General features: G+C 39.9%; 1 protein-coding gene across 1 annotated transcript in view; it reads left to right on the plus strand.

Moving 5' to 3' along the window:
- The window catches only part of FAM212B (family with sequence similarity 212 member B), a 27,075-nt gene extending 5,925 nt beyond the window's left edge, over positions 1–21,150 (plus strand). The window contains exon 2 of the mRNA XM_018559749.1: positions 20,152–21,150. Coding sequence (XP_018415251.1) covers positions 20,152–21,150 — 999 coding nt within the window. The remainder of the gene's footprint in view (positions 1–20,151) is intronic.
- The last annotated feature ends 724 nt before the right edge of the window (positions 21,151–21,874 follow it).

Raw genomic sequence — 21,874 nt, forward strand, 5'->3', positions numbered from 1 at the left:
TATATATATATAGCTGAGACAACTAGTAAATAACACATGTAGCTGTTGAAGCCGCCTTTAACAAATGCTAGTCTTAGCTGCACTTCTACTTCTACTCAGAAATGGGTTGATGAACACGTTGTGACATGCCCTGCAGAGTCACAGCAGTGAAGCTGTGTGCAGAATTTACATATGGTCTGAAGGGCTTAATTAACCTCCTCCAAGTTTAATCATTTGCATAAGTATATTTTCTGGGGAGGAGATTACGTGCTGGATCACCACAAATGCCAAAAGCTGTTAAACCAGTGCTGTATCCATTTTCTGGGGGAAACATTAATATAATCAATGAGAGCTGATATCGCCATGCAGCTTTCACTTGAATAACATCATTACTGAATTTGTGTCTGGTATTTAAAACAAGCCTGTAAAAATAGAAATATAAAACAACTTACATGGTGCCTAAGGGTACAAGATCCAGGGCAGTCATCTTGATCCCGGTTTAACTACAGAGTAAGTGACAGACCTCGGACAGGCATGCAGGATAGGTTTGCTGACTTCACTGGCCACGCAGTTGTTCCAGGTCATGGATTCTCTGGGGTCCGTACCTTTTAAGATAATTAGAGGGATAATGTGCAGAGTTTCTTTCTTTATTATAGTTAGGGATAAAACAATAGACAGTGAAGCATGAAAATATTGACAAAGCAGCAGCCATGAGGCTCTGAGTTGAATTACCACACAAAGCCTATAGGATCAGAGCGTGTGTAGTGCTTTGTGAACAAGAGCAGACATTATTGGGGTGTAGTGCAGACAGAGGGGGACATCTGAGGCTGAAACTACTGTGACAGTAAAGATGGCCATATATATGCCGAGTCAGCAGGAAATTGGAGCCGTATGTGGCCCTGACGTCTCAACCCAACAAACAGCAGCAATCGCTATTTGGGTATTCTAACAGCGCCACACGAATCGCTTTTAGAAAACAATAGTCCTGGAGGCTTATACCCCAATCCACGCTATTTAGCATGGGTGGGGGAATCAAGCATTTTTATTTGTTTAGCCCATGTGGGTTGCCACAGAATATAGTGTTGTAACGTGGACAATAGGTAGAGAGGTGACAGAAAGCATTGTGTTGATGGGGCTTCTATAGAATGCAGGGTGGACAGTAAGAGGAGAGGTACCAGGGAATGAAGAGTGGAGTGAGAGGGGCGCCACCAATATAATATAATATATAACATAATATAGATAGGACGGATGGGGGCGAAGGGGGTTGGCAGAAGTGGTAGTGTGGATTGGGGGGTTGCCACAGAATGTAGTACGGCATAATGGGGGACTGGTGACAGAGAATTTCATGTGTATAGGGGTGCTGCCAGAAAACATGACAATAAAACTTGTGGCCTGAATAAGAATATGTGTGAGGGGGCATGATTCTAGAGAATGTAGTACATACAGCAAGAGTAGAGTTCAGGGAAGCTACCTCAGACAGTGCTGAAAGATGTGAAGCTGTGATAAAAATAGTGTAGCTATTGGGGAAAAGATACAGCAAAGGTGTAGAGAGTATACTGTAATATGCACACTTCTAAAGGAACAATGGGTGGTGGGTATGTAGACAGCGGTGTATGTACTGCAAGGCAAACTAGGCATTTGCCTAGGGCGGCACTTTCCTGGGGGGCGCCAAAAAATGCTGCCCCAAACCAGTTAGGTAAGAGAAAAAAAAAATGATATTATAAATTATTCATAAATTACTACCAGTACCCCTGGACCTGGTGCTTCTTTGACTGGGGGACCACGTGTCCACCTATGCCGCCTACTCCTACATATATGCCGACTGCAGCTCCTTCCTCTTCCTGGTCAACGTGCTGTGCAATGTATTGGTGTGTGTGACTTTTGTCCGGATGCACTGGCAGTTCCTGCGCCGGACCTGCCTGTGAAACCAGGACCCAAATCTCTGACTTCAGGCAGCGGAAAAGCTTCCGCAGGATCCCAGGGCTGAGATCCAGAAGGTCATCGTGCTCATCGGCACCTCCGTGGTGGTGAGTCTGGGGAAGTGCAGCCTATAAGCTCCGTGCAGGGTTAAGTTTCTAGAGCGAGGCAAGCTACAGAGCCCTGCGGCCAAGGCAGAAGATGGGTAACTGCAGAATTAGGCTGACAGGTTATGCAAAATGTCTTAAACAGGAAGGGGTGGGACTAATTTAGATTAGGGATGGGAGGGTGCTCGGGTTTAGTCTTGCCTAGGGCAGCACAAAACCAAAATACACCACTGTATGTAGACACTGATTATAAGAGTGTCTGTACAATGGTGTGGGTACTACTGAGTGAACCATGTGTCAGTGTTGCAGTGGAAAACTCTGGAAGGGGGTCACATTTGATGAGTCCATTATCTGCATGCATGTGATGTATGTGTGTGTGTGTATCTGTATAAACCCAAAGTAGGATTTATATAGAGAAACTGCCCATGTGTATCATGCAGGTCATTGCATTTGCAACTTGTAACAAAAATACTAGAATTCTCCACAATAGCACAATGATGTACTCGCTGCTTAACCCCGAGGAGTCCACAACAACAGTAAGAACAGTTTGCATCTTGCATCTTTGGTGATCTGCTACAAGTTACTAGGAAAACAGATGGGGGAATAGTTTTCTGTTAAAATGTAAAATTGAATTACTGAAAACTATTTCATTTTGAAGATTAAGCTCTGAAAATTCTTCAGTACATACTGTCTTCAGTCTTTGCTGACCTACAAAAAGTAAATGTGTTACAATATGCATCTGCAAAAGAAACCAAATCTGTCTTTGTCAGGCTGTTAATGGTGAAAATTGATACTGCTAAGTGCTAATCAATGGCAATAGATTCTCGCAAGATGCCTGTTAGGCACTTTCCCACCCTCACATTTGACATAACTTACAAAATCACTATCACATTACAGTTCTATACATAGAGTGAACACTTAGTTCATTGCTTGGGGCCGTATATGTTATTGTTTGTACTTATACTTGATCTTTTGGAAAATATGGGCCACCAAAATGTAACATACAAATATTTGCGTGGTAGAAAACATTGTAGAATCACAGTGACTTTGCATGGCAAGCAGGTCTGCTTTGTGGGTTTACTACATAAATAGTAGCTTGCCGTTATTGCTCATCTAAACTCCAAGGGACAATTCTCAAAATGACTAGAATTTGTTACCTCTACACCATTTAGGGCAGTCTCCCTTATCCGCCTCCCTTCGCAAGGCAAAGGGAAATGTACCTCTTTCAGTAGATTCACCATTGCTATATACTGTCTCAGTTCAAGTGTATTCTATACCTCGCTATAACAATCATTGATCCGCGTACCTCTCCCTTTATCCCTCACCTCCCTGTTTGTTACAGTTTTTTTCTGTACTGACTTTTGTATTGTAAGCTTCTATCAAGATATATTTGAACTAAACTATCCCCTACACCAAATTATCCAAAAGAAAGCATACAATGTACAACAAGGGCAGCAGATAGTAGCTATAGTAGGTATGCTTCAAAACTGCAACACCTTCAAATTGCTCAAAACTGTTGTTCTGCCATTACTATTTGATCAATATGCCAGTAACCCCATTACTTATTACGTTTATACTTACTGGTTGCAGAAGCAAACTTGGATTACATGCCAGTAAGCCTCAGCCTTGTTGCCACAGGGATGACAAGTTAAAATAAGCATGTATATAATTTAAACATATTTAGAATTTGTATTTCTACAGATGTGAAATCTTTGAAGTCATGAGCACACTGAACATGGACAGTTCTGTTAAAACAGTAATAAACTTTTTATTGATCCTGTTGGTAGAAGACATTAGTCAAATATAATAAAACTTGAAAGAAACTTGTAAAGCACACGATAATATGATTTGGAAGCATGTGAAGTTTTGTGTGTACTCTACAAAAAAGTAGACATGCATGGGTGTTTTGTGCACAGATAATGGCATCACCCATCATCATGGTTTTGAAGCTTATTTGAGTAGGTGAAAACATGTTAGTACCATTAATACCTACAGATATATGTACAGTAAAGAGCATGTAGTTTAAAATGTAAATTGTGTTCCTGTTAGGTCACCCAGATTTGCTCCCTATCCCTGTCCTACCACAGCTGCCATTACGAGCTTGACTTATGCTCCTACACTGACAGCCTCCTCTTGCATGATTGACTGAAGCGCTGTGACACTTTATTTGAGCATCACAAGCCCTAGCTTGAAGCTACCTGTCTCTGTTCTCTTGTCTTGCCTTGCCTTGTTTGTCTCAAAACCTTCCCTGCCTTGACCCTTCTACAGATAACAGACCTCTCTCTGAATGCTGCCTGCCTTGACCCTGTTAAAGATAAAAGGATTCTCTCTGAATGCTGCCTGCCCTGACTTCCTGACCAGATGCATACCTGCCTTCTCAGGATCAATTGTCATGGTACTTTAACTCACCCTCTGGGGATTCCTGGATGGCGTCCCAGCTCTGTAAATATAATGACCAAGTTCTAGGGGCCTCCAAGTACCATAAAAAAATGGTGCCTTCGATAGGTAAAGCCATATGATTGCAACACTATTTTGGAAAAACAGGGCACCTATTGGTTCCCTTACAGTTCCAGCTTCTAGCAGTGATGTGTTGCTATGCTTGAGTAGTGGGTTTGCCTTGATTTAATCTTAAATATGTTTAATTACTACAAGTTTAAAAAACAATTAAAAAGTAACACATTTTTCCCCATTTTTCTATTTTTGCCACTCTTCAAGAAGTGAGTACAACCTCACATTTCTGTAAATATTTGATGATATTGTTTCATGTGACAACACAGAAGAAATTATACTTTGCTACAATGTAAAGTAGTGAGTGTACAGCTTGTATATCAGTGTACATTTGCTGTCCCCTCAAAGTAACTCAACACACAGCCATTAATGTCTAAACCGCTGGCAACAAAATTGAGTACACCCCTAAGTGAAAATGTCCAAATTGGGCCCAATTAGCCATTTTCCCTCCCCGGTGTCATGTGACTCATTAGTGTTACAAGTCTCAGGTGTGAATGGGGAGCAGGTGTGTTATATTTGGTGATATCGCTCTCACTCTCTCATACTGGTCACTGGAAGTTCAACATGGCACCTCATGGCAAAGAACTCTCTGAGGATCTGAAAAAAAGAATTGTTGCTCTACAAAAAGATGGCCTAGGCTGTAAGAAGATTGCCAAGACCCTGAAACTGAGCTGCAGCACGATGGCAAGACCATACAGCAGTTTAACAGGACAGGTTCCACCCAAAACAGGCCTCGTCATGGTCGACCAAAGGAGTTGAGAGCACGTGCTCAGCGTCATATCCAGAGGTTGTCTTTGGGAAAAAGACGTATTAGTGCTGCCAGCATTGCTGCAGAGGTTGAAGGGGTGGAGGGGTTCAGCCTATCAGTGATCAGACCATACGCCGCACACTGCATCAAATTGGTCTGCGTGGCTGTCGTCCCAGAAGGAAGCCTCTTCTAAAGATGATGCACAGTTTGCTGAAGACAAGCAGACTTGTCTTCATGGTTACTGGAACCATGTCCTGTGGTCTGATGAGACCAAGGTAAACTTATTTGGTTCAGATGGTGTCAAGCATGTGTGGTGGCAACCAGGTGAGGAGTACAAAGACAAGTGTGATTTATTTTTTGCACTGAGGGCTGTTTGGGTTTTAAAGGGGTTTTGCTATCATTGCTCTGCGAACTCTCAAAGTCTGTACTGACAACCTGAGAGCAAGAGGCAATAAGCACAGCATTAACAGTAGCAGAGTTTCTTAATTAGGAAGCAGCACATTTTCTCATTTTGGATTTTTGTTCGTACAAAGCTCCTCAAACACCTGCTTTCTCCTTCATTGTCCCCTACTTGTTATACTGAGCTGGTTCTACATTGTTACCTGACCTACACCTACACCTACACTAAAAAAAAAAGTGCTTCCATGAGTTGAGGAGAAAGATTAGGTGGTACGCTGCATCGGAATCAAACTGTTACATTCTTGGTCATAGTCAACAGTGCCAGATGCTTGGCTGAGATTGATAAACCTACTATACTTCATGACATGTCATGATTTAACAATGGCACCATTCCATTTTGCCACTGCTGATGCATTTGGCTGGTGCCATCTAGCCTTCCCCCAACTTTTCATGGATGGGCATGACACCCCACTGTTATTTCTATATCCCACATCAATTACAATCATGCTTGCTAGGTGAGGATGCTAACACATTAGCATAAAATATATTTGATTGTAGCTTTGTTGTTGACATAGTGTACATTGGAGTATGAGTTGCATACACAGGGCAACCAGTGTGTCTTAAACCACAATTAACAGTAACACGAGAATCTTTTATCGGAAATGGACAATCAAATTTTACTTTAATCCCTGGCATGCTGGGTTGTTGGACCAAGCTTAGCTTGACCATGACACTTAACCTTAATCTTCTTATTTTGTTCATGTACCAAGGTTGGTTAACACTCTTTATGTCAGCTTTTGTGTGCATTACTATGCAGCCTAGCAATCCCTGTGAGACAAGTGCAGATTTTAGGCAAACAGGACCTTGAGGAATCAATTTTCAAAACTACTCATAGGTTTTCCTCCATTTCCAGTTATAAGCCAAAACATATCTGACATTAAGTCTGTTGTCAGCCCCTGCTGGATTCCCCTATGCCCTTCCTTTCCCACAGTATGCTACAGCTGCTTTCAAACACATGTGGTTTATTTTTAAGTTTTCACCCAGAGAAAACAAGACATCTGGACCATATCTGATAGTCACATTCAGCCAGCTAAAAAATGCAGTACACTTGTAAGATAATGTATAATTGTTATGATGGTCGTTTTTGTGCCACTAACACCCAGAGGTTAAAGCAAAGGGACTCTAAATCTGTGGCATGTAAATGATTGTTTGACTTCTACTATCTAGACTATATTACTATGAGCTTCATCCTTGATTAGCCCAATAAAATGTATTTTTGTCTCAAAAGTGGAAAAGACCTATACAGGGCATTACTGTTTATTGCTTTGTTGATGTGGAGTTGTTGAACTTATGTCTGTTTTTTTTAAATTGTGTATGTGTACATGTTTATAAAAAGTTGTGTGACCTAAATAACTCTTCCCATAAGACTTATTAATATTATCTAGGGTGATATATTTTACTAATTTACTATATGGGTGGCTTATTTGAACGACACCCATTACCAGATAAAATCCTGGGACAATTCATCTTCGCATACTGCAATGTATCTCTGTGCAAAAACATTGGGCAGCCTAACTTCATGCAGACAAAAAAATGACTGATCCTCGGTCTATTTGCTCTTTGAAGTTGAAAAATTTTAGGAAACCCAGGACTGATGGCGAGTGCAATTATCACAGAAAGACATAAACATGGAAACTGTTATTCATAAATGAGTTGTTTAAATAGGTAATAAAGATACCTGCCCAGATAGTGATGTTTTAAGAAAAATCTAGAAAGCATTATTATTATTAATAATAAAAAGTTATTTATCAAACATGTTAATCAGTAGTTATGTACAACATTCTTCTATATATGCTAGACTCCCTTCTGTTTAAAAGCAACAGAGTTAATGCATCATTACCAGCTGTAATTCCAGGGTCCTGACTAGCTGACATATGGTTACAGGTCCTTTACTGAGCCAATCAAAACCCAGCTCCTTACTTAGCCCCTTGACAGGAGGGAGGTTGCAGGCTAATGAAGCGGGCAGCACATGCTGAGCAGTTGATGAGTAGGTATTAGAGTTGGCTTTTTGCCATAGAAGCTCATCACAAGATGTCAAAGCACGTTAACCTCTTCATTGTTACAATGGCTTTCACCTACACTACAAAAAGTGATGTGCTTTATTCATTAGAGAGCAAACAAAAGAACCCTCAGCAGTTATTTAAGAGTCTGCATAATTACCTTGCAAACCCTTTTCAGCACAAAAAGAAATGTCAGCATGTGTACTAAAAAAATGTCCACCATGTTTCCCAAAAACACAGTTAAATGATCTGGCAAAAACAATTTAGCCACAGCCATGCAGCAATGCATGGTCAGAAAATGACTGCAACAAAGTATTTACCAGTATAGATTGACCTTCCTGCTCACCTACTATAGCAGCCCTAGGTGCATAGACTGGGCACCTCGCATCCTTTTGATAATTTTATTATGTTCCGAAAGCTACAGAATCATCTAAACTTTGGGGGCTGTATTATGCAAACAGAAATTAGATTTTGCATGGTCATGCTACATTCCACTTCCTCCCTCCACCTGTGCTTTGTAATTGATCAGTGATGTGGCCCATCACATTTTCTTACCAATAGAAGGGCATGCAGGATAGTGGGTAGTGGGCCACGGCACAACAACAACTAAAGCTTTTTGCACAGCAGTCCCTTATTTAGGGATCCCTGGTTGAGAAATCATTTTTTGATGGAGACAGGAACCTGAAGGTGGCTTTTTTTATGGACCTTTAATCAGGTGAGCAGAGCCAATAGGTTATTTTTTTTTCTGTAAGCAAATGCTGGTGTTCAAAGGAAAGATAAGAATAAGTTAGGATCGCACAGTCACGTATATTCAGAAGGCAAACTGTATAAGTCTGTACACCTAGATTTTCACTTCACAGAAGATTCTCTTGCAGATGGGCACAGTGAACCTTACAATGTTTATCATGCTGACTTCCCTGTCCCATGATACAATATATTTAAGATATTAGCGCTTTGTGGGATTTCATCCAACAAGTGTCACACTATTTTCCTTTTGACTAATTCTAACTTTTCAGAGTCCACAGCTAAGTGTTTTGTTTGGACCTACTCCCTCTTTTGTTAATATCAGATAATATCAATCACCTTTCACACCACCATTGTACCTTCTTGCTACTCTCATACTCACCTCACAGGGGAACAGACCACCAATTCATTCTCACATGTGTATATCCCTTCATTCTCTTTCCCACACATCACCTCTCTGCAATACATGCACATTCCCCTATGTTTTAACTCTTTAAAAAATAACGCAAGCGCAAGATTACCTGTTGATCTGCCAGAAATCCATTGCTCCTCATATACTGTTTGGACTGGCAACACAGTGGCTCTTCTGCACTGAAATCCCAAGCAGTTATGTTAGCGCTGCCTGCGCCGCCTGCGACTCTACAGAATTCTGCCTTTCTCTCAGCCCTCTCTATCCCACTTCGTATGTATACATGGATTTAGTTCCTAGCAAACCGGCTCGACTGCCTTGCCCACCAAGAGACTGTCCCCACACTGGGGCTAATTAACTAAAAGAGTAGAGAATGTTCACTTTACAAAGTGAATTTTTACTTAGCTTAGTTAAAGTGGTTAATTATTTTTTTTTTAAATACTGTATTTGTGCTTGCACATGATTGGATAATGGAAGTCAGCAGAGCTTAACGTTATGCACTAAGCTAAGGGAAAACCCCCTTGCAAAGTGAAAAATCACTTTGCTAAGGGATCAGCTTCATTTGCCTTTAGTAAATTAGCCCCATTGTGTAGATGAAAAGACTCTTTGCAGATGTTATTCAAAGGAACTTACCTCCCAGCAGCTATGTATACAAGAATTTTACAGGCCTTTTGATGATATCACAAGGAGTAATAAAAGATGTTTATTGCTATGTGAAGAAGGATAAAGAAAAAAATAATGCTGGGGCATGTTTTGGAGGAGAGGGAGGATTGGGGTTAATTTGGGTAATGCCTGGACATTAGACCACAGTTGCAGTCTTACTACTACACCTTTTTATTAATGCCAGCAATACATATATCAGAAATTTTAATGCATTTTAGTAACTCTTAAACAGCACTTTACCATTAAGGATTAAGTCATTTATAAACTGCTGTAAAACATAGAGACAATAACAAAAGTCAAACAGATGGTGTTGTTAAGCAGAGTGAAGCAACCTGATTTCATTGTGATGAATAGCCTGCTTGGATTGGAAACCCTTTCAATATTGTTCCAATTTTGCACCAAATCACATTGCTTATATAGTGATATCAATTATTTACATGTATATTTATAATGTAAAGATGGGAGAGTAGGAAGTACCACCATGTATTACAGCAGCGAAAGGCAGGCACACCACAAGTCTAGCAAGGAAGACAAGTTATTTTTATTTTTCAACATACAATTTTCATTTTATGATGTATCGCATTCTGTTGTTACTGTTATGCATACAATAGAATAACTTGGAATGGAATGGGTTAAGCTGCCAGCCTGTGCATTAATCGGGAGGCACAGGATAATGACAGTCAGAATTACTGTCACTTGCAGGGGGAATGTATCAGTGATCTACAAGGAGAATGGATGAAGCATAATATCTGCAAAATGGACTAATGACAGCCATCAGAATGAGTGAGTTTTAACTCAACCTTTGGTTATGTAGCTCAGATTTAACCAGCTGGATCTCAGATTTCGCATTGTTTGTTCCTAGTCATTTAAACATGTTTATTCAAACCAACTGTTTACAAACACAGCTAATAAAAACCCATCTGGTTTGATTGCTAAAGACTGGAGGCTTTTATTTCAAGCACACATCACACTTTAAGGGCCAAATTATGTTTGACCTTCGAGCTATACGGAGACTTATAACACCTTGCTAAGGAATGTGACTGGAATGTTCCCTTCCTTTTCATTACAGTATTATCAGGAAGGACATACAGCTAACAAACATTTTCTTAGACAACTAGATGTCAGATTTGTACGAAGGAACTGGTGGTGTTCTACAAAAAGTTTTAATGAGGGAATATCTGCTATCTATTACCTGTCGTCTAACCTTACAATGAACATCACTTGAAATCATTTTTTTTATTTAGGGTTTGGATGACGGCAAAACTTTTTATCTTAGTTTTGGATAGAGTGGAGACGTGTTAGACATTCTGTCACATTTTTATTGCTGTCTGTTTCCTCAACTATTTTTCCTTGTGATCATTTTCACTAAAGCAGAAAGTAAGGGGAACAATTTAGAGTTGTCATGAGAGCAAGAGGATAGGCTGATTCTTCCAATGAGGACAAATGTTCTGGTGACAACTATCTAAGATGGGAATTCCACTCCCTTTGGGGAGATTTCCTCTCACTTTCTGTTGCAGCTCCATTATGGAAAGTGAAGTTAAATCTCCCAGTCAAACACAAACAAACAAAAAATAAACCTTCCAATAGGGAATATAAACCTGTCTAAAAGTAAGAAAATAAAGTTTTAGCTATATGTGCACTTTAATGTGTTAGAAACCAAAGCAAATTTATATGATTGGTGATCCCTTTGGTGGTCTGTGTGTGTTGTAATTTGTCCTTTATTACTTACAACTTTGAAGTATATATTTTTTTTAATTTACCTTATTGTTATTCTCAAAATTATACATTAAAATGACAGTTCAGTAGGGTTCACTGCCTGGTGGTAGCACTCTTAACAGCATCAGATTCATCTCTATGGTGACCAGATATTTTTTAGCATAAGAAATGTTTCCAGAAATAAGAAACAGATTTTGACATACTTTGCGTGGTACTCCTTGCAAGTGCATGCTGTTACATGGAAGCTATTTTAAAGATCCAATTCACAGGGTTGGATCTGCAATGGAAAAGAGAACATTTGCATAGATCTTCAAACAGGGACAGACTAGTCCACTGGAGGGCTAGATCAGAGATTTCTACTTGGACAGACTATTTATCGGGTGTCCTCTCCATTATGCTTTCACTACCAGGCTGTACTGCCCAACATTTAGTAGAATGTGACCAGCCAGTCTGTTGGGCCCATCTACCTCACAGGGACCATGTAGCAGCTGTAGCAGCTGCGACAGGCTGTCAAAAGCTCTGAGACACCAAAAAGTGATATCACATGTCTTGCAGATAATAACTTGTGTTTTGTCACCTTAGCCTCACCAGCAGCAAGTCAGAATAGGTGACTTGCTCCTATTGCGACTGTCTCATTACCCAGACAGACTTGTAGTAGCAGTGATATTTAACAAAAGGTGTCGGAGGGACACTGGAACCTTTTACATAGAGCAACAGCCTATAAGAGCCTATAACAGCCTATAGAGTTCCCACATAGCATTCAGTCTGTTGAAAGGATTTGGTTTTCAAACAGGCACTTGGCTAATGCTGTGGTTTTAACTACAAGCCTTTCAAAAGCTGACAGAAGGGTAAGCTGTGTAGAGATCCCCAGGGCCAGTTTTTAGCATAACAAGCAACATTTGGGTGAGTTGTAATTAGTGAAGGTAAATGTTAAATTGCAAAGTTGGTATGTTAGGCAAAATGATTGTAAATTCTGGATCTGGTAAATTCAGCTCTTTTAGCTCTCCAAGCCTGTTTGTGATCTTGAAGATGTAGCTGCTGTGCCCAGTATTATGCTGTAGGCCAGCCCAGCATAACCCCTCCTGTTACCACCATGCCATGTGTCCTAGGAAGATGCACATCCTTCCTTCACTTTCGCTGTGTAAAAAAACAGCCTACTTTTACTAGCACCATTTTTTCTTACTCTTCACTATCTTTTTTTCAATCAAGACTCTTCTCTACGCTGCTGCAAGAGCAAATTGCAGTTTTCCCATGTGACTATCCTCAGCCTGGCTTTAGGAGTTCCATGTCTGGATGCCCCTGAACTGGACATTTTGGGAAGTTACCTATGAGCACTGGGCTCCAAGAGGAGTACTTTCCAGACTCCACTCAGGTAAAAGGTTAGTGACAGAACACTTTCCAGATTCAGAGCCACAGGCATTGCTTTAGCCTTGCCCTCTCCAACTTTGTGAGTGGGCTGGTCGGGCCGAGCACCAGGAGCTACTTCAACCTCATAGGTCACTGGGTACCTTTAAAATGCTGTTTCCTGATCATTTTCCCATGCAGAATGTAAATTGAAGTGTCGCGCAGGAATGCTTCGATCTGGAATGCTTCGATGCTGTATGGTGTGAATGATTTCACACCATACAGCATTAAAGGAGCATCTCCTTACTGCTGCTTCTGCTTTGCAAAGGGCCACAAGGAACTTCGATTTTTGATCCATTGTTGCTGTCCACCTACATAGAGTTTGATCCCCTATGGGCCACACTACCTTCCCCTGCTACAGTGGAACAGGTATCAACAGTACTTGAGGCCTTGCCTAGTACCCTGAGCCTAATGCTGCCTTACCACCACTGGGTTACAACATGTCTGATTGTAGACACAGGGGGTACACTAACCCTATACCTGTAGCATGGAATCCTGTTGCCCCTCTAGTGTTAGCTAGTTTTCAATCCTCCGTAGGCAGCAGTGTAGCCTGAAAGTGAAAACTAATTTTACAATAAATGTAATTGAGTGGTGAGGGGTTAGTTTCACTGTAAGGTTTTTATTGTTTTGTGTGTCCCTGTCAGGGAAATACACTCGCTCTTATGTCACCGGGAATAAGGTGAAGATAAATTAAAAATGTTGAGTTGCCACCAGATAAGGAATAGATTACTGAATTGAAAGCTATCAACTGAGACACAAATGACAAAAAAATGTTTTTTAACCCTTCCCCTCTTGTCATCCGATCATTGACCTTGAATGGGTGGCAGCTGCTGCTTGTAAACTGCAGATTTGGGATTCCTCCTGCAGCAAATCACAAGTTCCTGCTGCAGGAATCCCTAAACACACCTAAATTATAGGTGTGAATGAGGCCTAAATCTCCAGATTTTCCATGACAATTGTGTAATTTTGTGTAAATAACTTTAACTTTGTTAACTTGAGCTATCTTACATGTTCAGCGTGTTCTCTAGTGCTTAGTGATCAAAAAGTACATTAATGTCAGTACAAATTTGCCATCATTAAAACTTTCCTATCCCTTTACTATCGTATTATAGATGACATGTATGTTTCATTTTGGTGTTTTTGGAGACATTCTTCTCTTATTTTGCTTAGGATATCTTTAGTAGAAGAAGTCTCACTGTATTATTTTTCATAGCTCAGTCACTTAACTCCCACAGTATATATTGCTTTTCTCCCATGATGCAATGTGCAGTAGAAACTGAGATACAGGGGGTGATTTACTAACCTAAACACACGCACGCACCAGGTGCGTGTGATTTTCACACAGCAAAATGTATTTATCAACCAAAAAGTCTCTAAAAGCATATTTCCACTAATGCCATATATGGAAAAATCATGCACATGATGCATATATAATGCTGCTTCACAGTTTAGACAAAAATGGTTAGCTCATGCATTTACATTCCTGCATTCATCAACGCAAGCAACACAATGTAGAGCTAATTTACACAACATCACCTTGCAATTCATGCTTGGCTTTGCACAACACACCTGCTGGGTGTGTACACACTACAAAGGTGTTTAGATTCCACCAATAGATCATGCTGGGAGGGAACACACTACAGAGGTGTATACATGTTCGTGGTGTGTTTATAAGGTTAGTAAATCAACCCCACAGACTTTAACATCTCACTCCTCTTCATTCCCGACCATGTTCTGCCAAGGAAATTACTTCTTGATTGACAGCTCTTATCTCACTGTCCCTGCACATTCCTGACACAAGTGGGGTCACAGGAATGCAGAGAGAGAAAACGCACCATCGCAGGAATCACTGCGGGCACTAAAACTGGAAGAGGAGCCTTTGTTTATGTCTGGAAAGTGCAGAGACAGTGAGATGTGAGCTTAAAGTCAATTGACCATCTTCTTTGCAGAGCGTGGTCGGTAAAAAGGAGGAGTGAGCTGTCAAAGTCTGTATGTAAGTCTCTACTCAAGACAGACGCATGAGATTAAAAAAAAACAGCATACACAGTGGGAGATAGGTAACTTAGCTGTGAAAAAATAATACAAGGTGAGAGTTTTCTTTATAGCCCATTTCCACCTTTGTATGCAGCAGAGCCTTTGTGAATGTAATTTATGTGTGTTGGTATGTATGTTTGTGTTTTCACTTACCTTTCTAGCAGTCTTGCTGCTGGTGCTTAGTTGTTTGATGGGCCTGTTTTGTAGCAATTCAGATCTCTCATGGATGGATCAGCAATCCATGACACACTGTAAGGTAATGAATGCAGCAAAGCTACGGGCTTGCATCACTGCGTTGACTACTGCTGATGTACTGATCTTGCATGACGTCAGGCATCAACCCTGCATATTGAAGCTAGCAAGCCAGCCAGCGGATCCTACCCTGACAGCCAGAGCTGCCAGTAAGCCTGACCAGGAATCCCCAGCCAGCCGGACAGCATCACCAAGAGACCCCAGATGCGTCTGCTAGGATCTGCTTTGGTTCCCTAGTGGACTTCCACCAAGTCCAGCATTGCAGGGAATGTCATTTTTCTGGAAGAAAATTGTAGTTTGCACACTGTGGGCTGCAGCCACGAGGAGATGGGGAGGACAACTGAACAAAGGTACGTTTCTAAGTTCTTATACATTTACTTCTTATACATTTTTTTAAAGTATCTTCAAAGGTGTAAATGGCCAATGGGCTTTAAATGCCTTTGCAAAACAGCAATTGTTATGTGCATGTGTGTACTTTACTAATAAATTGTCAGGTGATTCACCTTTTCATAGTTTTACAGCTTGGCAGCTGTTTTACTTTATCTGCTTTTAATCCTATATTATTTATTATACTTCATGCACATTGTAATGCTAACAACTTTTTTACATTGACAAAACATTAAAAAAAACATGTATTTGTTTAATACAAGTACTCACTATGAGAAACACCCGTTTTTCTTTTGTGGATGTTTTATAGAAGATGTTATCTTGTGACACAGCATAAGATACTATATTCTGCCTGGTTATAGAGTAATACACAGTGAAGCCTGACCTACAATAAGATGCCTCATACAGACATCAACGCAGCTCTGTATGTTCATGACTGTAAAAGGTTAATTCATTTAATGCTGAGTGCCTCTTTGCGTGTGAATGAAGAATGTCAAAGTGGGAGGAAGGCTAAGATGATTCAAACCTTAGCAGGATGCCAAAACCAAAGACTTTTAATGGAAAGAGTAAAAACCAAAGGCAGCTGTCATGGTGTATTGATGATCATGCATCATCACATCTGAGGTTAGAAACTTGATACCCAATCACAAATGAGCACAGAGGAATGATAGGAAGGAAGGAATGAAACTGCAAAGCTGTTACTTCTGTAATATTATACATTAGAAAGCCTACTAACAAGTCAGCTATATGATACCTCTGCACAATTGCAGAACATTTGCACTCTTCATCTGTGCTGGAAACTGTCCCCAAGCAGAAATAAGCATTAAGATGGAAACTCCAGATGCTGAAATCCCAATGTAATCACATGTCATCAGTGTAAAATGATATATGTTTTTGCTATTGGTTTGCAGGAGGTAGTTATAAACTGGCAATTTTCTTCTTTTTTTTTTACAGTCCGGTCCAATTTTTGTCTTTTGCCATCTTAATGCCACTCTACTTGCAGTTCTCAGAGAATTTGATCCACCAAGTCTGTTAAGTCTGCAAAAAGAAAATATCAGTCACCAAATTTCTGGTTGGTAGTACAGCCCTAAGATGAACCCATCTTCCACTGTCTCTGACTAAACTTCCTCTTTGGTTTCTAAATTCACGTGAAATAGTCACAGCACTTTAGTCACAGGACAAATGAGAACAGGGCTGGACAAATCCCAGGAGCCAGGTAGCCAATGCTCCTTAAAGTAACACTAAACTCAGGAGTTCAATCTTAAAAATACATTCAAGTTCCCTAACTATTAACAAAAATGTATCTTATTTGTGTATCACTCAGCTGTAGATCCTCAAATCATCTCTGTATTGGTGCTGACACTGTCCTTCCTTCTGGAAGGTGGCTACTTGTTTTCCCCATGGTCCTTGTGTGTTGTAAAGTAGCCACCGCTCCAAGCTCTCTCCTGTGATGGACTACAATCTTACATTTAGTTTACTAATTTATATTGACATTGTAGTCCATCACAGGAGCGAGCTTGGAGTGGTGGCTACTTTACAACATGGGGAACCAAAGTAGATGATGATGATTTGAGGATCAACAGCTGAATGATACACAAACAAGATTATAAACAAATAAGACAAACAACATTTTTGTTAATAGGGTACTTGAATTAATTTTTATGATGTAACTCTTGTGTTCAGTGTCACTTTAACTTTTGAGGTCTACTCTAATTGTTGTGCATGGAGCTAAATCCTAAAATAATCCTGCTGTCTTCTGGATTGGACAGACTGGCTCCTGAATTGCATATTCATTTGTCCACACCTGCATTGGAAGTTTTCAAGTACACCATAGGATAAGGCAAAACTTTGTTTTTATGTTAAAAGGTGTCTTTTAAATTAGGATCAGTTTGTTATGACTCACATTTGGCTTCTTATATTGAGTTGGCTAAGAGAAGCACAGGGCGCTGCTGTTAACCCAGATGTTCAATTGCTGAGGTGCTGCTGCTATTGTTTACTACAGGTTACTGCATTTTCTACATAATTTTTGCTCCTTGTGTTGCCTCTCTGAATAACATGATGAGTAGGAACATCCAACATATACTCTTTTGTAGCACATTTTTCTTTAAAAGGCAGAATAAAGGTATAGGACAGTGGGCTGTCAAATACCATAACTCAAAGAAGCTGCATGGCAAACAGTGTATTCAATATTGCACTTTGCTTTTTTGAAATTAGCCATTCTTGTCATCCTAAATAATATATCCTACTCTACTTAAAGACTTTTCTTTTGGACTGCATTGCTGCTCCCTCCAGCTTTCCCTACACCTTTAGTAAAACTGTGCGTGGGTAAAGCCATAAGAAAAGGGCTTTTTTGTGCACAGGCTAATAGAAAAGTGTATTTGTAATTAAGGGCGCTCTGAACATTCTGCAATGTACATGTTATATACGGTCTTTAAATTTATTTTATACTTTATACTGTGGAAATATTAATGTTCTTACTGTAGGTGGTAGATTTCATTTGTAAATTATTGATTCGCCAGAACATTCATTTAACATTGTTTCATTTGAATTAAGCTGTACACAATTCAACCCTACCAAGAAAATAACTTTCTACCCAATAATACTTAAATGATTGGATAGAAAATTAGGGGGGATAAGTGTTCACTCCCTTAGTCAATTGTGTCTCGGGCACTATTTTAAAATGATACTGCAATTACATGTGTTTTAAAATGGCACCCCATCTCATCTGCTTTGGCAGATCCCAGGGGGTGCTGGAACTGCCAGTTGTTAGTACTAAATTGGCTGTCATTAACTCAAAGAGCTTAATCAATCATCTCCTGGGTCTTCAGTCCTGCTACAGAACACCCAATAAATGTGCTCTGTGCTATAATGTAACAAAGTGTTTGCAGGATGTGGTTAAAGAGGACATTTCAGTCACCTCCTAAGGAAATGTTTTTTTTGTTTTTTTTAAAGATAAAAGAAAATAAAGGAATAAGTACAAATTATCCAACCATCCCATTATCCACAGGACTTATGTTGGATGATCTCGATGACATTTTCACTTATTGCATGAGCATCAACCACTTGTTCCATGTTACATATAAATTGCAATATCCTTGTAATCAGAAAATATTGTCAGTTTTTTGGGGGGGTTAATAAATTGGATCTGTGCTAATTATTTATAAATTACAGAAAATGTATCATTTTGTTTAATTAGATCTCTTTGTTCTTCTTAAATAAAACCTATGAAGTTTGAATGTGTGTTTTGAAATCGGATGCTAAACAGTTTTTTAACTTCCTGAAAAAATGTGTCAGTATACAGTACAAAAAATACACTATAAGGCATATTTATGAAGAAGTTAATGTGACATTCACCAAACATTCACAGTTGGTTAATAATCAATTAAAATGACACTAAACTCAGGAGTTAAATCTTAAAAATTAATTAAAGTACCCTATTAACAAAAATGTATCTTATTTGTGTATCATTTAGCTGTAGATCCCCAAATCATCTCTGAATTCGCACTGACACTGTCCTTTCCTCTGGAGGGTGGCTACTTTTGTTCCCCATGATACCTGCGTGTGTTGTAAAGTAGCCACTGCTCCAAGCTCGCTCCCGTTATGGACTACAATCTCAATACAAATTAGTAAACTAAACAGGAAATTGTAGTCCGTCACAGGAGTGAGTTTAGGGCAGTAGCTACTTTACAACACATACAGAAACCATGGGGAACAAAAGTATACACCCTCCAGAAGGAAGGGCAGTGTGAGCCTGAATTCAGAAATGATTTGAGGATCTACAGCTGTGTGATGCACAAATAAGGTCCAGTGTTGTTAATAGTTAGGGTACTTGAATTCATTTTTAAAATTTAAAGGAGATCTATGAGGTGAGCGATTTCCACTCATCCTCATAGTTAGAGCCGACCTGTGACAAAGAAGCTGTCACAGTTCGGCTCTATCGATCTGGAAGTGAGCAGAAACATGCACCAATTTGCTCACTTCCCGATCGTCTCCCTGCAGTGATCGTTGACTGTCAATCACCGCTCCCCGCAGGGATTCCCCCCCCCCCCCTCCGATCGCTCACTTCCCGATCATCTCCCTGCAGTTAGCGGTGACTGTCAGTCATGCCTCCCGCAGGGAGGGGACGGGCACAGTTGGCTCTGCCTCTAGATAGGCAGAGCCAGCTGTCACTCACACAGCTGAGTGGATCTCGACATTAATGTCAAGATCTGTCCCCGCTGCAGCTTTTACAGTATTGCCCGCGATATACTGAGTTTTGGGTCACGGGAGGATGTTAGTATATGTCCTCCCATGACCCTAAAGAGAACTATCGAGAAAAACACTTACCCCATAGTTCTCTTTTAACTTGACTTTAGTGTCACTTTAAGTTAAATTTACTGCTTTGCTGCTTTACTGTCACATTTACTGCTTTGGAAATATGCGCCTTATAGTTATAAAATGTTGAACCAACATGTCTCACGAAGGAAAGGATGCTGTATGATTTAGAGGGATGACTCTGGGACTTAAGTGACTAAAGCATCCTTTTAAAATAATCGATAACATACATATTTTGAGATTGTGACGTATGTACACTAAAATTGTGTTTTATTTCCTCATTGAGTTGAAATTCTATAACGTAAATGCATAACACCTAACAAAAAAAAAATGTGTAGTTGTATTTGTGCATTTCTCTATATTCCTTATCTGACCTTGGAGTCTGTTCACATACAGAATTTTATCATATGTACCCAAATTTAGCCTTTTAGTCTTTATACTGTTGCATGTATTTTTAACTCTGCCCTATCTGCCTTGATGTAACTAGATCTCTAATGTTCCTTTTCACAGCTGTCAATGAGAGAATTTGGAGACGGTTTGCAAGAGCAGATGAATTGTATGATGGGAGCACTCCAGGAACTGAAACTCCTCCAGGTCCAGGCAGCTCTTGAACAGCTGGAAATTTCAGGGGAACAGAACCATCTTCAAAGTATGAGAGCAAATCAGTGTTATCAGAGTGTAAGAGAAGCCTCTGAGGTCAGGCATCAATCCAACAAACAAGCTGAGAAGCCATTGGCAGGTGGGAGATATCCAGACAACAGCTCGTTGGCTGACAGCTCACTCAACTTTGTCTCTGTGCCAGGCCCAAAATTAGGTCATCAGGTATTTTCTGCAAGAGAAAGGCAGACTGAAATTACATGTGCATCATCTTCTCTCTTGCCCCCAGTAGAGACTTGTACCACACTTGAACCACAAGCACCAGGTGCTGTCCTTCAGAGCCACCATTTGAGCAGCATCACCTCTTCGTATTTTGGAAAAGAGCAATGCATGGATGAATCTGTACATGATGACACAAATGACTGGACATCTTCTCTTATGTCACAGAGTCGAAACAGACAGCCTCTTGTCTTGGGTGACAACATATTTGCTGATCTCGTTGGAAACTGGCTAGATTTGCCTGAGATGGAAAAGAAAGGAGAAAAAAATGAAAGCTTACTTAATTGCAGTAGATCTCAAGAGCTCTGCAAAAAGTTCTCCCTTACAGCCAATTTTTTCAAAAAGTTCCTAAGAAGCGTACGGCCGGACAGGGATAAACTTCTCAAAGAGAAGCCAGGTTGGCTACATATCGAGGATCAAGCATCTCAGATATCTAAAAGGAGTAAGAAAGCCAGTAAACAAAAAAGTGTATTTTATTTCCCATCACAAACTGACATTAAAGTCAAAGCTGATAAACCAGGCAAAACTAGTAGAAAAAGTATAGCAATGATTAAAACATATTTCAAAAATGACCAGAGACAAGATGACACTGTGTACCCGGGATTTGATTTGAACACAGTGGTTTGGGTATAGTCAGGGATATGCAATATTTTTCTGATATTTTTAGTGCATGATTGCGGTTGGATATACAGTATATCACTATATGGGCATTCAAATTGAATAGCCAATACTGTCAGCTGTGCTGAATCCCTGTGAAGATGTATTGCCCTTTTTAAACAGTTTTTTATATTGATGTAAATTATATTTTGACTTTGTGTATTTTGTATGGTAAAACAAATGTTAGTGTAAGTAGAGAACCAAGCTGGCTCTTGGCACTGTTTTATTTCTGTTAAGCATAAATCCACGTTATAATACAGTATATTTCTCATAATCAGCTTTGAACAGGCCTGCAATGGCTACAGAGAGGTTAAGCTTTCAAGCAATGTTGCAACCCACCAATCATTTAGTGCAATTATAGAACAATGCAAATTGCTTGCTTTTTAGCCAGATCTTAAACCTCTGGCCTGTCGAGAAGAGCCGGCATAAATGAGCTGTCCTAAAGCCTTATAATCCCTAGTATTGTGCTGGCATGTTTTTCCACATGTGTCATATGACTGAAAATTATTATTACTGTATATTCTAGGTAACAGGTGGATGCAAGGTCACCATTTGTTCTCAATGCAGAAACAAAGAGAGAATCTTGCACTGCCTTTTGCTGAATGGGTTGGTCTTTCCTTCATTTAACCATACTCCTTTTGTATTTAGTTTGCTATTCCAAACATAGATGGACAGGCAAAGTATAGCAAATATGTCTACA

This window comes from Nanorana parkeri, unplaced genomic scaffold (assembly GCF_000935625.1).
Source record: "Nanorana parkeri isolate BGI_ZX_2015 unplaced genomic scaffold, ASM93562v1 scaffold415, whole genome shotgun sequence".
Classification (NCBI taxonomy): Eukaryota; Metazoa; Chordata; class Amphibia; order Anura; family Dicroglossidae; genus Nanorana; species Nanorana parkeri.